The 17,861-nt window shown below is 40.5% G+C and overlaps 1 protein-coding gene across 3 annotated transcripts in view; it reads right to left on the bottom strand.

Annotated features, from left to right (window-relative positions):
- The window catches only part of si:ch211-26b3.4 (connector enhancer of kinase suppressor of ras 2), a 54,436-nt gene extending 36,922 nt beyond the window's left edge, over positions 1 to 17,514 (bottom strand). The window contains exons 1-2 of one of the 3 annotated variants that reach the window (XM_037261793.1): positions 17,141 to 17,514; positions 5,086 to 5,249 (exon numbers count right to left, since the gene is read on the bottom strand). In XM_037261793.1, coding sequence (XP_037117688.1) covers positions 5,086 to 5,249; positions 17,141 to 17,204 — 228 coding nt within the window. In that variant the 5' untranslated portion in view covers positions 17,205 to 17,514. The remainder of the gene's footprint in view (positions 1 to 5,085; positions 5,250 to 17,140) is intronic. The other 2 variants (XM_037261794.1, XM_037261795.1) reach the window with 2 other exon arrangements.
- Positions 17,515 to 17,861: the final 347 nt, after the last annotated feature.

Genomic DNA, 17,861 nt, shown 5'->3' on the forward strand with positions numbered 1-17,861 from the left:
ATAATGTACCTGTGGATGAATACATGAGTAAAGTCAATGAATGAAAGCAACAGCCTCAAAAGTATCAACACTCTTTATTTCTAATTTCTTTCGCAGTTTCTTTCTTTGCATTATTATAGCATACAGCCGCCGGGCCAATCCACGGTCAGGGCAAATTTGCTTCTCCCTTAACGATCATACTGAGGTTAAAAAAAATAACTGCAACCGTGAGGCAAACATTCAAACCAATAATTCACTGTGTTGCACTTTAACTACAATAATCTAATATATTGAGAAATATCTCTCTCTCGCAGTGCCAATGTAAATAGGAAAATTATGTCTATTTATCTATTGTGTATATTCAACCATTCTACCGTGTAGTGCATCTTTTATGAAAAAACTCTCTGGACTACAGCGTTACACAGATCATTACTGCTCAACCCTGTGACCCTTCAAAAGAAACACTCAGACCCACTGAGCTACATTGTGCATAGCCAACCACGGCACCTCTGGAAATATCTTGCCGGAAAGAGGCTTATTTCTGCTGACACGACGACTGCATGCGCACACGTACACAGATCTAGACTCTATTCCTCTCTGCCTCAAGTTCTATTTAGTACAGTCACGACAGCAGCGACTACAATGGCGAGAGGAGTGAGAGACCAAATTAGAGAAGCTAGAGAGACAAAAAAACAAGATGAACAGAGAGCAATGCATCTTGGCGAAACTGGGTCATGCATAAATTACAGTATGTTCTTTCTGATCTAATGTATGGGAATGTGAACCTGAAACTCGTATTTGCACATGCTACAATTAGGTTCCCCCAGTGATTCAGTATGGCACTTGTGCCTGCCTTCTGGGTACAAATGACAAGGGGAGGGAAATAATAATCTGATCACGGTTTATGGGGTACGAATTTGTGTGTTTGCATCTGTGTGTGTACTAAAAGGAATCATTTAAGCTTGCATATGAGGCTGTGTGTCAATCAATACAGTACAAGGACAATGCCATTAGAGCAGGCCTCCACTACCTTCATGTCGATCCGGTTGCCATAGCAGCGGTGTGAGGTAAAAGCTCTTCTATGCTGAAATTACAATCGTTCCCAGACACAAATAATCACAATCAAACTTCATTTATGATGTGAAAATCGGGCCTCGCAACTTTTTGTCTTTCTCCGAAACATCTAATGGTACGTTACGCAGCGTTCTCAAAAGTTATACATATTGATGCAGCATTTCCGTATTTCCAAAAAATTAACAATAGCCACTAAATGTTGGTCAAATCATCTAAATAGTAGTGAGCAAAATAAACGGTCGATAAATAAAAATAATTAAAATTAATAAATAAAAAGTTAAGATCACTAGCAAACCAAACAACCATTCACATGCACATTCATACTTGCAGGAAATTTTGTGTTTTCATGTAGGAGGAAACAGGAGTACACGAAACGAAAAAAAAAAACAGGCAAGCACAACGGAAACATACAAGAAGGACCTGAGTCGAAATGTGAACCCAAGATTCAAATGAAAGTCAGGCAATATGCGCCACAGTGCTACAGATAACTAAACTATTGTATGCAAATTCGTTAGGAAAAGGGAACTGTAGGAATTCATTATTGTCTATGAACAAAACCGGTCTTTGAGGACTGCTGAATCACAGTTTATGAAAATAAGGTGCCTTCAAGTAAAAAACAAAAAAAGCTACAGTGAAAGATAATGTGGACCGATAAACAGAAATGTTGCTAAAAGCAAAGACTTGAAGGACACCACAAAGGTAGAGAATGGAATCAGCTGGGAGAGTGTCATAACCAAGTGCATTCTAAAAGTAAATTCATGGCATTTTATAACATTTCCAAAAATAATGTTTATAATGGCATTGTGACAGTTTACAATTTTTGTCATGTATCTGATTAGGAGTTGTGTGGTTCTATGTGGCCCCTCAGTAGCACTAATATAAAATTGGGGTCCCTCCATCATTTAAGTTGCCCTACCCTGGCTGTTTGCTACCGAGACATGAGGCTGTACTGAGACATTAGACGTTTTGAGAATGAATTAGTTTGTCCTGTCCCAGGACATATGATGAATGTCACCATGTGCCACTTATTTCCGTGTTGTAAGATTTAAATGGCAAAAGGGGCTGCTTTACAGTCACAGGCATGTACACATGCGTGTGCACACACACGCGCATACGCACACAGGCAAACAACGTCGGCTAATCCAGCAGTGTGTGCTTGAGAGATAAGGTGCATCATGTGTATTTTTTTCCACATACTCTCTCTATTTCACTTCCCCTCTCACACCTCCTGTCTTTTCTTCCTCATTCTCTCTCTTGGAGGGTAGCACCTAATTCCCCCTAATTCTCTAATCCGGAGCAGGGCCACCACACAGGCTGGCTGTCAAGATATACAAAAACAGGCCTAAAATGAGTTAACCATTTCATAGCGAATACACAAACAAAAAAAAACAGGATGAGGAAAATAATCCCATCCCGTATGTGGGTGTTGGGATGGGAACTAATACCAATGCAATAACCTTAGTTGGGTTTGATTTTGAACTTGGCCCGCATGACGATATGACCTCTACCTGTTTTTTTAATATTTTGGCTTCCTATATCCGAGTTTTTATTGCCTTTACATAGTACATAGCTACTAACATCACCGCAACACCATCAGAAAATCAAATTGTTGTTTTTAGAACCGTGAGTTAAATGTGCCATAACTGTATGATATGGCACAAGTCTCTACCGTTTGATAGCCGCGAGCGACGAGTGCCCAGCTGCCAAGAGCAAGTACTCCAACTTCACTTTCTTTTTCTTCTTTTTCAATGTGGACATAGGCTAGTTCGTAATTCACGCTCCGGGTTTAAGGTTTAAATATCATAATTCTTTTTCCTATGCATTTGAACGGACATCAAGTTTTGGTGCTATTCTTACACAAATAGCGAGTGTCAGCTGTACAGTAAATAATCAAGTCCATCTTTTGGTCACATTGGTGGTCGGTGATCGGCTCCAAAATCTAAAAATTTAGCATCAACTGGATGTTGGTCATTTGTGCTGCTGTGTGCATATACACAACTGACTGGATTCACTGCAAATCAGAGCAGCTCCTCTCAATCCCAGTGCAATGTCAGTCTCGCATGGAGATACCTCTGTGTGGAAAAGAACACAGCAATTCTTGTGTGACCAACGTAAACAGGTACCCTCATTATATACAGAATGATCTGATGATAACCGCTGGCAACTTAGGTAGTGTATGACCTCATCTCTACCACCAATTGTTTGTGTGGCCCTACTCGCAGTTGTGTCAGCCAGTGGGATGACTTTAAAATTACAATAATCATATCATCCACCCATCCATTTTCCTAAGCGCTTTATCCTCACGCGGGTCATGGGTCCGCTGGAGCCAATCCCAGCAGTCTTTAGACGGTAGACGGGGTACACCCTGAACTGGTTGCGAGCCAATCGCAGGGCACACAGAGACAAACAACCATTCAGGCACACGCTCACACCGAAGTACAACTTAGATTGCTCAATTCACCTACCATGCATGTCTTTGGAAAAATTAGGAGGAAACCGGAGTACCCGGAAGAAACCCACACAGGCACGGGGAGAACATGCAAACTCCACACAGGAAGGCCAGCGCCTCTGAATTGTGAGGTGGACGTGCTAACCAGTCAACTATCGTACTGCTCATTTAAATACAAAAATAAAAACACAAAACTATTATTATTATCATTGCAGGTGCTGCTGTTGTCATAATTATGCATGAAATACAATGACATCCACCACACTACCTTCAGCCTGTGCCCTGATCAAATTTACCAAAATCACATTACATCATCTGTTTACCAACTGTGCCAGACCTAGATGTGGTCTGAGCAGGCGGAGAGTTCAGATGACTTTCTGCAACCATTATATGATGCGCTGGGCGCATGTCAAAGGACACACCCTTGTTACGCCAGAACATTCAGCTTGGCGCGGAACAACGCAACGAGGGTTGCACCTCTATTAGTTTTACTTTTGTGAATGACTTGGGAGACAAATACAAGCACTCAACACTCGCCTCTTCTGTTTGTGTCCAGTAGTGAGGGCTTTAGATTGTTTCCTACTTAAAGAGTCCACGACTTGGCCAAACTCAGTGTTGACCAGACACATCCAGGATGGATTTGCGTCATAAATATTGAACAGATTTAACCTGATATGTAATTGTTGGTCCAATCATTTTCAGAAAAATCACTCTACATACACCCAAGCATTCAGTTAAGAGGGGCCTTAAGCAACATCCCATATAGGCATTTGTGTACCCAGACTTCAGAAGGTGGTGAGGCTAAACAACTCTACAATAAGAAGTTAAGAAAAGTTAAAAATGTGCCCGGAAAAGTGAGTTGTATGCAACATAAATTGCAACCTCCCTCTGCAAGTACAGGACAGAAGCTTCTTTTCCATTACAGATTCCAGAACGGCCCAACACGACAACACAACGGCTTCACTTGGTCCGGCCTGGGCTTTGTTGCATTTCCATCAACTGGGGCAACATCATACTGTGAAAGCCTCCATTGTACAGGGCACACTTGTGGTGTGCGGAGTTCTGCCATAAAATTTCAGTAGTGGGGAGTTTGGGCCACTGGTTTTGCTGTAATTCAAAATACGAACATGGAAAAAAAAAAATTAAAGAAAATTCAATACCCGTTTAAGCTAGCGGGATACAAGCAGCCGGCCATGAAGTATAAAATACAGTACCGTAATTTTCGGACTATAAGTCGCACCGGAGTATAAGTCGCACCAGCCATAAAATGCCCAAAAAAGTGAAAAAAAAACCATATATGTATATAAGTCGCTCCTGAGTATAAGTCGCCCCCCCACCCAAACTATGAAAAAAACCGCGACTTATAGTCCGAAAATTACGGTATATACAGTACGCAAGACCTGCCAGCCAATCAAACGAGGTCATGGCCCCAGTCAGCCTGCATTTTAGAAACACCCTGGGGGAGGTTCAGAAAATCGCTTTCATCGTAACCGCATGAACCCCCAAAAACTGTCATGGAAAAGTGACAACTCAGGGCCTTTTCGATATGGAAAAGCAGTTTCAAGGTGAGGAGAGTAACTGACCAGGGCGCAGAGGAGATCAACTGCTTCTAGGATGAGCTCCTGATGTCCTATCCTCGTAACCCCCAACTCCTCCAGCTCCTGATGAGTTATGTGCAGAAGCTGTTCCCCGCCCATTTGCTCCCGCTCGAAACTCTTCACATACTGCTGGAGACAGTCATCCAGACCTAAGAGAAAATAGGACAATAAACACATGCATCAAAATTGCATCTCAGTTGACAAACTATTATGACATTTTTGAGTGACTGTAAAAAACAAAGAAATCAATAAAGACTCAGTGAGAACATCCAATGTTCCTTTTATTAATAACACCAACGGTTGAAATACATAATCTAACGTTTTGCTGGTATTGCTTGCTGGGATTGGACGTTCCTTTGATACCTATAATTTTTGTGCAATGGTTATTTTGTGATTTTGCAAGGCTGGCACATTTCCCAATTAAGATTGTGTCAAACACACAGTTCACCCCAAGAGACGCAAGCAACTGCCATGCAGCATATAGATGTGGCGGTCTGGGATATTATTGATCAGTTAAGAGCTTCAGGCTTTGGATAAAAAAAAAGGCAGCAAAAAGCTCTCCACAGACCTAATGAACAAGCCCATTAGAAAATGAGAACGCATGAAGCAAAATAGGCATGAGAGCACCCAACCCAGCACAACATTGCGCTAAAGTCTGCCTGTGAATGTTTGTTTCAAACACATCACACATACAGAACAAGGACGATTGCTGTTGATAAAGCTGAGTGAAGCCGTAAGGAAAACACTGAGGCCCGAGGGAAGCGAGGATAACAGAGAGACAGTGTGGTAGCACCTTAACACGGTCAACACACACACGCACACTAATCGCAACGAAAGAGTGAGCGAAATCTTGCACTCAGTATGTCATGGGACACAGAAGGGAGAACATCAGCCCAGTGTTATTCCGAGAGACTCACAATCTTGTTACATACGGCAAAGTGAGCAAGTTTAAGTCTAACACATTTCTATGGACTGTTACTCCCCAAGTGGAAAAAAATTATTGACAGTGGCTCGTTTTGTTTGCTTCAGATGTGACAATTACACTCTCGATATTATCTCATGCAAGATCATGAAAATTTATTTTGCACATAAAAGCAGCATAGCTCATTCAAAATGCAGAAACAGCATTTTACGACCTTCATCCGATTGTGATTGCAATATAACAAATGTCAATAAAAAAATGTAATAATGTCTGATGACATTGCTCATTCATCTTGCCAATATTATATGCATGTTATCCCAAAGATTCATCTTTCCAAGCTACAAACTGATTATATTTTTGATGACGGGGCATCCTTTGAAAAAAAAGAAGAGGCAGCAGATCTATGTATATGCTATAGGTTAGATATACAGGAACTGAAAACCAACGTGATTGTAGCTGTTTTATCATAATGAGGCAACATTTTGTTTGTTTGTTTGTTTGTTTGTTTGTTTGTTTGTTTGTTTGTTTGTTTGTTTGTTTGTTTGTTTGTTTTCCTCAAAATGTTCACATTTCCCAAACATTTTTGGTAATTTTATTCTCATAAATATTAGGGGGAAAACTTTAAAATTTCATGTGCACTCTGGTATGTTTTCATATAACAGTAACACAAAATAAAAACAGGAAGAACAATTTTCATCGACGTTTCAACATTTTGAACTGACAGTTAAAATCAATTGACCCTCTAAAATGCCAATACTCAAAAATGATACTAAAAATTAGAATACATAGAAATGCCAATCATACATCCGATGACTTACGTACATTGCTGCTAAAAATAAAATGTGCAAATCCGCATTCCTGCAGTTTAAAATTGCCTTCCCTTTAAGATATTTCCTAGTAGAATACATTCACATAAATCATGGCCAGTCTTGACAGAGATATCTGCAAGTTGAGTGCATGAGCAGATTTCTTCATGCAGCCGGCAGCAATAGGAGCAGATACAGCCACGCTGAAATGATGGAGGCAGAGCAAACCCTGCAGCAAGTAACGAGGAATATGAATTCATGACTCCAAACATTACCATATGAGAGAGACACATTTGCTCCTCTCATTTGTACCTTAGCTTCCGAGGCAAGGAGGCATTTATGAATTGTGGCCAATGTGCCATATTATGAAGTCCGTTCTGGGTAAATAGAGCTAGTATTTATTTGGGAAACCATCCTTTCATTGTATAGTTACAATTCAGGTTGTTCGTCACCGCTCTTTTGTATTTGTAAACATCTGTTTTCCATACACCAGTACCTAAACAACAATTTGAATTATAATCATTGAATGCTAATCAATCAATACACGATTTGCAAGGTTCGTTTCATTCATCATGCAGTAAGCGGTTCACTGCATTTTTAACTGCAGGACTAACAAATAGTGACCCCCCTTCCCTAAAGTTGGTCATGCAGTATAATACAAGTCAAACAAAAATTAGCCCCAGTACGGCTAAAATAAACGCAAAGTTATTTTTCATGACATAATGTCAGAAATGTCATTCTGTGCAATCTAGTTATCAACTTGTGGTGCTTTTCCCTTGAAGCTATTTGTCGGAAATAAAACGTTTTCTCTGCACACTGCAAGCATCCACACAGAAGACTGGAGTCATGAGGAGAGAAGAGTGTTTCTTTGTTCATCGTAATGCAAAGTGTGGTTGGTGTGGAATTTATTTAAATTTTTACTAGATGGTTATCCAAAAGAATTCGCTGCAGTCTTTTAACTTGATTCATATTGTCAATATCATATACAGTATGCAGCTTCTTCATTTACATTCCATGTAAGTCCCTCTAATATTTTCGAAGTTTATCGGCAAAAGATAAGGGTTGCCAAGCAACCAACAGCAAGAGAAACCTCATCAAATTGATTTCGTTGTTGAATATAGCTCGGGATGAAAAAGCTTCATCGCTGTGTCTTTCCCGCTTGTCCATTGACATTAACGTAAATCAGACAGTAAAATCTGTTTTTAGCATTTCCATCGAGACCATGCGTGGGTCAGAGGGGAACTCGTGCAAAGAGCACTGACATGCGATGCAGAATTCTGTCTTAATGCCTCGGCTCCTATCTTTGAGTTTCCAGTTGGAAAAAGTCCAAGTAAAAAAGAAGACTCAAAACTCACTAAAATATTCCTACTGTGAAATATTCATCACATCATGACAGAATAGTCTTAAGAAGGTGGCATTTTACCTCTCCTGTATGTAAGCTTTTAAGTGCACCCCAGCCTCCACTACGAAACACAGCTTGCTCAATGTGGAGGCAATCTGGACTGATGGCACTTCTACGGGAAATATTCATCTTTACACAAGCTTACATGCCAGGAGTGAATATTGCTGCTATTGAATACAATTTCTAACAGAGATTAGAGCTGTTTCAGCAAAAAGTAAGAGCAATGAACAAACAGTGCAACTCGTATGTATTTTAAACATTTGGTATAATGCTTTCAAAATAATTTACTGGCCTATCATTGGGGAAATAAACACGATATTATATTTGTTAAAGACGAGGTCAACCCTAAAATGTTCTTTTCAATAATATGTTGTATGTGCCGCCACTAGTCTAAACACGGCATTCTGATTAAGATTGCGTTTGTGGAATATGAGTTAAGCAGCAACATCCACCTGTTTTGATCCATCTCAGGGGGCAGCCATTTTGCCACCTGCTGAGATGGATAAAAATAGGTGCCTATTTAATTCATATTGCACAAATGAAACAGTAATCAAGTGTGTAATCATGTTTCGACGAGTTGAGCTGCACAGAACATATTATTGCAAAGACATTTTTGGGCTTGACTTCCCTTTTAAGTGAAACGTGATATTGTTCCACAGAAATTGCACATTTTGTCTGGAAAAAGATCTTTTTGCCATGATCAGTGTTAGGATATCATATTATCCGAACATTCACCGTGTCAAAATAACCTCGCGTAATGTTTATGACAACAATTTTCATCAAGATGTCAGAGTTGGCTCCAACAAAATGTTCATGCTGATAGTATTTTTATGACTTCACAAAATTTGAACACGCTCCAAATACAACAATAACCACAAACAAAACACATCAAGAGGCAGTGTTCTCTTTTTTTATTATTTGCGAGTGAATGGCAAATAAATACAAATTGGTCTACCAGGCTACAGTACAGAAGCAAATAGAGGGAAATAGGAAATGTCACAAGCAGATTATTTGCCTATACATGATTAGAAAAAAATATATGTTTGCCACTGGTTCAGCTGTTCTATTATTGCTGAGTTTCAGATTGCTGCAAGTAAGAAATATAAAACGTGGAGCCAACGATGTCTGACCTCAAAGCAATACAGTGAAAAGTAGGCAGAAAATGTTGCTGACGACATGCATTGTTTTACGTTAGATGCACATTAGTGCGGGTATGCGGAAAGCTAGTAGTTAAGGTACTATGTCTGTATAGGCTATATTTATCTACGATACTTTTTTTTGCATCTCCCATCAATTTCCATGCAAACTACATTCTTGGTATCTGGTCATTTAAGTTTAGTTCAACTTTTATTTGAAGGTTTTTATTTTATTTTTTTTCATTTATGACAATTGATAATGATTTCTGTCATCTCAATCTCTCGCTCGGTGAATTTGAGCTCTTTCATTTCCCAGTTGGAGTTGCTGGAAGTTGGATTCCTTTCTCACATACCTGAAACGGTCTAAGCAGCCCTCTCCTGTATTGCTTAGTTCACCTGAATTTGGTTACTGTGTTACTTAACACCTGACCAAACGAACCACAAAGGAGGAGAAAATGTCTTTTTTCCCCCTCGCTCTTTTGAGTTCACAACAAAAATGTAATCACCCTTATGAAACTGTTGCTGATGGAACAACAGGTGCAAAAAGACACACACGCATCCATGCATGCACACGGACACTCACACAGGATCCTTTGTCTGAGTGTCCGGCTAGAGCTAGTACTTTGATAAGATGCCCACTGCATCTCTCATTCTATGCACAGCTCAGCCATAAATGTGCGTTTCTCCATCATGGCCTCATTTCTTCCCCCCATCTGAGGGAAGCGTTTTGTCCGTTTTGCAGCACGCTTTCCTATTTCTAAATTTCCTGCTCCACTCTCGCCACTGTGAGTCATTACACATGAAGGACACTCGTGTGCATGTGTTTGTGCGTGCGTGCGTGCATATGTGTGTGTGTTAAAATTGCAGCATACATATGTGTCTCGCTCTGTGCACATACATGTGATCCAGGCATGTGTAGCGGGCATCTATGTGTAGCGGGCATCTGTGTGTGGGTTCTGCCTCCCCATCTTATGACATGTGTTGTGACTCCGACACATCAGATCTGGTTTCCATGGTTACCAATGCCCCACTTTAAGCTCCAGCTCCCAAGCATGTGTGTATTTGTATGTGCGTGTGCGTCCATAAATGTGTACATGGCGTTCACCTACAGTAAACAGACAAAACCTCATTTTGTTATTTAAACCAACAGAATATGTTTTGTAATTATTTTGGAGCTACAGTCTGGACTCCTTTAAAGTTTGTAAACAATGTGGCGTTATTTTGGGGCCGTGGCTTAGCTGGAGCCAAAAATATCTAGCGTGCTTGTATGAAAAAGCAGGTTTGCATATTTAGCTGGCGATGATCAATTTCAACATTTCATGACTGGCAGAGGTTGGGATGTGATGTAGTTTCAAGTTTTTGTTTTTTTATGGTTTTGGTAACCGAAACCATGAAAAAACATTTTTCTACATATAGGTAGCAGTGTTTAAGGCTGGCTTCCCTTCTTTTGCTTCCAGCTAACACTGTGACGTCACCATGATGTAGGCCATAAAGAGGTCTATAGCCAAACAGAATTTTGGGGGCGTAAACACTGCCTACTGAAAGTTGGCGACTACTGAGTTGAAGCCTCTTCACACAGTTACCAAGGCGATGTAAAGGAACGCTCCGCGTCCGACAAATATAAAACATCCATCCATCCATCCATCCATCCATCCATCCATCCATCCATCCATCCATCCATCCATCCAAAGTCAAAACATTTGTGTAGAGGAAGTAGCAAACCGCAGTTGGGAATGAAGAACAAATAAAGGTGTAGAGCGGCCGCAGGTCATTCTTTGTGGATATGGCCCACAGTGTTCAACTTGCAAGGATGAATGGGCATGACGGTAGTTTTGAGTAATTGACTTTTGGTAGTTACTTTTGGGAATAAATACGTTTTGAAATCAATGATTAATGTATTTTATTAATCACTATGAATCAAAATAGGGCGGCTCGGTGGTGCACTGGCTAGCTCGTCCGCCTCACAGTACGGAGGGTGCGGGTTCGATTCCACCTCCGGCCCTCCCTGTGTGGGGTTTGCATGTTCTCCCCGTGTCCGCGTGGGTTTTCTCCGGGCACTCCGGTTTCCTCCCACATCCCCAAAAACATGCTTGGTAGGCTGATTGAGCGCTCCAAATTGCCCCTAGGTGTGAGTGCGTGTGCGGATGGTTGTTCGTCTCTGTGTGCCCTGCGATTGGCTGGCAACCGGTTCAGGGTGTCCCCCGCCTACTGCCCGATGACAGCTGGGATAGGCTCCGGCAAGCCCGCGACCCCCGTGGGGATACAGCGGTACAGAAAATGGATGGATGGATGAATCAAAATAAGTGGGATTATTGTTTGCAATCACCCACCCCTACCAATATTGCACGAGGACCTGCGTATGTCACATTTTTAACAAGGCTATCACTGCTCATGTAAAACAAACACCTATATTTGTAAAAGTTTTCATAATAGTACAGTATTTCGTTTTTATTATTTAATTTCTGTCTCCTCATGGCAGCACCCTACAGATATTCAGACTTGTGTTTTTAATTATTGGGTTCGAGCCATTTCATATAGGAAGGATTTACACACGTCACAGACGTGCTTCTGCCTAATGTACAAATTGGGCGGCTGATATGCTGACACAGTGCTAGAGTTAAAGGCATTTAAATTGAGAATACACAGCCAGACAGAACCACAGCCAGGGAAAGTCTTGAGCGCCGAACATAAGAGGGCCTGGTTGTCTTTCACCCATTTGCTAGCAAATTCAAACAGAAAAAGAACATCTGGGAGATTCTTTCTGTACAAGAATCAGTCCATAATTCTACTTGGTCGGCAGTAGAAATAGATTCTCTGTCAAAAGGTTCATCGGCCCCAGATTGGTCTCATTCAAATTGACCCAACTTCCTTTTAACCCAAATTAGGTTGGTTTTAACCCAGCATTTTAAAGGTTTTGTATGCTTTCTTTGACTTTGAATTGGAAAACAACTGCACTGCACGGGCCATCATTGTAAATATATTTGTTGGCATACTTCCTTGAATAGATCAAATCTGATTAACCCGATACACTACTGCACTTCTTGCAGATGGTCTGCTCGTTCAATTATTATACTATCATACTGTTTTTGGAGCAAACATAATTAGAAGAAGAATGTGCTGTCTTTTGTCATGGACTAAATAAAATACTCTTATTATTTAGTTTAGCTAGTTTGTTTGTTTGTTTGTTTGTTTGTTTGTTTGTTTGTTTGTTTGCTTGCTTGCTTTCGTAGGAATAAAACATGACTGCATTTTAGACATCCAAGTACATCTGTACACCTGCGTATGTATATAGATATGCGGATTTGTTCAGTCTTCATGTGACAGTTTAAAACTGATCATTCATGGAGTATTCACAACTTTTTAAACAGGCATGTTTTTTTCTGCCTCAAGTGATGGGGACTGGACACTATATTCTGACTTGTTTGTGTATGACACACTTTGACTTTGCAGAATATAAAGCAATACTATAAAAAGGCTCTAAAGGGCTAAACTCCATCAGTGCATGCATTTTCTGAACCACTTTAATAATAAATAATAATAATAAAAATTTCAGTTGCCACAGAAGTATGACACTGGCCGGCCAAGCCATGGATTTTTGCAGTCTGGAGGACATGTGTGGTGGCTGTCATCATATTCCATTCATAAATATAAAAACAGCGTGCATAAAACCGTCTGAATCATTGTAGAAATCACTTCATTGATAGCATGGGATGGTCACACACAGACACGTGCAATCACACATCTGTCATTTCTTTGAGCAACTTTACATCATCCACCCATTTAAGTCTGCTTGTGGGTCCTTATAAATGTACTTATTGCGCTCCAACCTTCTGCATACACAGAGAAAAACAGTTTCTTCGCATTAATTGGTGGCAAAGCAAGCTGTGTGCACGTCCACAACGGCACAACACGCCTTTTTTTCAACTGTGCCAACTGAAGTTATCAAAACATTGTCTAGGCCACCTCCATACAGTTCGACAGCTTGGTGTGCTAGACTTGTACCTGGCACTAAAAAAAATAGAACCCTGAACCTTTATGAGACTGTCAATACCGTACTTTCCCAACAGCCTATTTTAGTGATTGTTTGTTTGTTTGGGGTCATTTTCCTCTTCTGCAATGCATGCTCGATAGGATTGATTTATTTTCAAAACCCTTTCACTTCTTTCTGCTGATGAATTCCTTTGAGATTTGGAGTCTTGCGTCATTATCTTGCTATATGACGAATGATCTCCCTATCCATTTGGTTGTATCTTTCTTTAAACTGACAAAACGAAAACAAAAGGTGCTATCTTGCCGACCTGTAATTAAGTGCTCAACTGTTCAAGTACTTTTCTAAACCATGTTTTCACAATTTTTTATTTTTTAAAATGATGTTCTGTATACTTAAGAAAATGTGCAATGCCAAATTCTTATTAAAAATAGCATTTTAGAATTTTAAAGAACAATCAGCAGTTTCAGTACATTGAGTGTTTTTGGAAGACAGTCTGCCACATTCCGTGTCTGTCAAATACAAATACGCACGTAGAGGAAACTCCTCCAGTGTGGGTGTTCAAAATAAATGCTGATGACTCATCTTTCTATGAGCCTTGTTGTTCTGCTTGAAGTCTTTCACCAGCACACAAAGTCTAGTCTCCTGCTCAAATAGATTAACCTTGCAGAATAAAAGATTCCTAAAAATGCACCTCGGGAATCTCCCAGGAATATGTATGTTGTTGTCTGATATTGATTTAAATCAACTAAGTAATGAATGTATCATTTATGGAAAAAAATAAAATAATAGACAACAATGCATTAAGAACATTTGGCTGTGGTTAAGGGTAAATTATTTTGTGATTTGGTCCATAAAGTCACTCATTTTGCCTTATTATGACTACAATATTGGCACTTGCAATTAACCATTTGTTAAAAATGCCATTAATAATGGAATGCTGAAAACAATACATCAATCCTGCCTAAGGAGAAGGACCTTTCCAAAATAAATCACAATTTACCTTTAAATGGATGCTGTACAGTGAAACCTCTACTTACTACAAACATTTCCCCCCCCCCATCACTCAAGTGCACACTGCTATAGCAAGTCGTCACATCTTTCACTTAAAAATTCATTTTACATTTTGCATTCACAATTATGGGAAAAATTACTTCTACTTACAAACTTTTCTACCTATGAACACGATCACAGAACTAATTAAGTTTGTAAGTAAAGGTTTCACTGTATTCCTATTCATTACGTAGGAATTGTGAATGTATGTGTAACCTGTAAATTATTTTGATAGTAAAGAGATAGTAAAGCGTTGTTAAACCGTTCTCTGACTTGAGAGTTTGAATTGAACAAGGTCAAATATTCCAAAAATATTGGTGATTAAAAAAGTCCTTCAGATTACCAGCCTCGAAAGAGAAAAGTGAAATTTCAGTCATCTAAGAATGAAAAGAAACAACTCATTACAAATTTAATTGCTTCACTGATTCAAAGAACAAAACATGCGTCTAAAGATTTGAGCTGTCACTGGATATGGCAGAGACCTTGCTTAAGCACTTATAAAATTGGCCTCAATGGCATACGCTTAAAAAATGCTGGGTTTAAAAACAACCCAATTTGGGTTAAAAATTGGACCGACCCAGGATATTGGGTCAATTGCATGTTGCTTTGCAAAAAAACAAAAAAAAAACAGATCCAATTTGTTGATTTGTTTTGTACAAAAAAAATGTTTTGTGCAATTTGACCCAACTTCCTCGGGTCAGCAATTTTTAACCAGAATTTTTAATCCAAATTGGGTTGTTTTTAACCCAGCATTTTTAAGTGGGTATGCAGTATAAGAGAGCTGATGGGCAATGAAACAAAAGGTCAACATAGGATTCTGAGCCTGAGAATTCACTTCATGGGACATGTTTTGGATGACAATCAATCTCTGAGACCATTCGCTTTAGGGAGGCGATATGGGGGGGCGGGGGGAGGTGAATCAGAACGGATAACATATCAAAGCAGTACTCGACAAAATGAAAACATTTGAGACACACTTGAAACTATGTCTAAGAAAAGGAAAGTTAGCTCTCTGTTCAATACTGAGATCCACTGTTCTTGAGCAAGGCACCATAAACTCATCTTCGTTGGGCACAAAGCCCTGCTGTAGCCATCCTTCATGGGCAACCCTTCTCATAGTAAAACATCCATCCATCTATGGATCCATCATAGTATAACATCCATCCATCCATTTTCTGAACCGGTTTTCCTCACGAGGGTCGCAGGCAGGCCAATCCCAGCTGACTTTGAGCAGTAGGCGTAGGACACCCTGAACTTGTTGTATAACATGAATTTCCAATTAATATCAATTCCTTGCCATAATCAGCCTTGTTCTTCATTCTTCCATTAAATCTTTTATCGTCTAAAATGATTTACACAATCAAATGTGATCAAATCATAATTGTACCCTCCAAGTCAATGATGCAAAGCAAAACAAACTGATAATTTTGATCTTATTAAACAGAAAGCTGAAACAGCTGAAACAGGACAACTATTCACACTTAGATAATTTATTCATTTTACCTAACATACATTTGAGAACATGGCAAGACGTCTTACAACCCAGAGAGGTCGCACACAATGACAGCGAGAACATCCACACAGAAAGACCCATCACAACATCGATTCAAACCTTCTTTCTGTGAGGTAACAGTGAAGCCTCTTTGCAAGCATTGAAGGTACTATTTCAAAATGTGAAAAATACAAATTAAAACAGTGTCTCAGTTCTCATTCCGGCTTTCCTCCCGACCATTCATCAATGTAGAGGATGAAGCCAGCTGATGAGGTCACTTACAAATTCAAGGATCTTAGGCATCCATGTTTCCTTGCTGCCTTGTCCTCTGGGGGTTCTTCGTAACTACCTTAGCATATAATCGTACAGAACTGTGATCGACCATTAAAAATACTGGTAATAATGTTATACTACTGCACAAATACAATAAATAAACCATTAAGCTGGTTGATCACACACACGATTGCGGACATTCCCATTTCCTCCCTTCTCTATCTCTACTGTCTGTCAATAGAGCTGCCACAGTTTGTGTCACACTGCTCCCTAGCTGATCAGTGTGTGAGTATCCATACACCCCCCACCCCCCTTTCCCACCAGCTTGAACATCGCTCATGCAGGCAGACATATTCATATCCAGTAATTAATGGCATCTTGAAGGGCTCACCCAATTAGGAAATATCATGTCTTTGTGAATCTTAACTGAACAGGCTGACATTCAGGTTTGCTTTGGTATGTGCGTGCCTGTGTGTGTGTGCACTTGTGTGATGGTGGTGATGCAGCTAACAGCATTAATTGCACGCACGAGTACATACAACACACACTCACATAGACGCAAACACACACACACTGAGTGATGATATGAGCTCTAAGTGTGTGTGAGTGAAAGGAGCAGATGACAGATCCACCACATTCATTGATGGGACCACTGCATGGTGCTTACTCCAACCGCATCATCAGCAGCAGCCTGTAGGTTTGACTTGCAAGGCTCACAGCTATGACACAAATAAATGCTGAGTGTCCTCACATTTTGTTTTAGGAAACCACTGCAGCAGATCCAACACATCTGGTTTTGCATTGAAACCATTCACTCATTCAGGAAGGAGAAGCTCCATGCATGCAGTGTGTGGCCGCTGCTGCTCACTTCACCACCACCACCACCACCACCCCATAATCCTCAGTCAGATCACATACAAGCCCGGACTTTGACGTGATGCAGGATGCAGAGAGGGATCCTAACTTACCTTTCATCCAGTCCAGCACTTGCTTTGGTGTCCATTTACTTATAGGTTCCATAACCAAAGCCATGATGTCACAGCCTCTGTGTGTTAAACAGCAAAGGAGTGAAAGCAGGCTTCATAAAACGACTTGTCTGTCACATCTGGAGTGACATGGTGCCGGATCACTCGGAGTGTAAAAAGACGGTTGTCGGTTTTATTCCCTCCATCAGAGCATGGCTGCCTGCAGAAACGGTGAACGGGATGCGGTGGTGCAATCTACGCGCACGCACAGACTCACGCGCGCACACGCGCTCCCTGCCGCTTTACCCTCCCCTCTCCCTCGCCTTCTCGTGCCTTCCCGCCAGCAGCTCGCGCGATGTGAGAAGGGGATTCGATGGGAGGGAGGGACCCCTCCCCTCTCCCCCAGCCTACCTCGCTGCAGCATCATAAGGGCCACCTCTCACAATACAGACCGGGGAATGGTGCAACGCACATCATACAGAGGAGGACCTCGTTCCGCGACCCCTCCTCCCTCCAGCCACACTTTTTAGAAACACAAAGTCAAAGAACGTTTAGGGGATGTTTTAAAATTATTCTAAATGGGGAATATTGAACATTACAATAAAAGGCATCAAGTGTGTGTTAACAGGGTGAGGGAACTGTTTGTGCTTTCTTGTTATGTCTGCTTCAACAAAAAAAAAGTGTTATGTGGATGACTCAGATCAAGATACTCTATCTATGCAAA

The sequence above is a fragment of the Syngnathus acus genome, chromosome 10 (assembly GCF_901709675.1).
Source record: "Syngnathus acus chromosome 10, fSynAcu1.2, whole genome shotgun sequence".
NCBI lineage: Eukaryota > Metazoa > Chordata > Actinopteri > Syngnathiformes > Syngnathidae > Syngnathus > Syngnathus acus.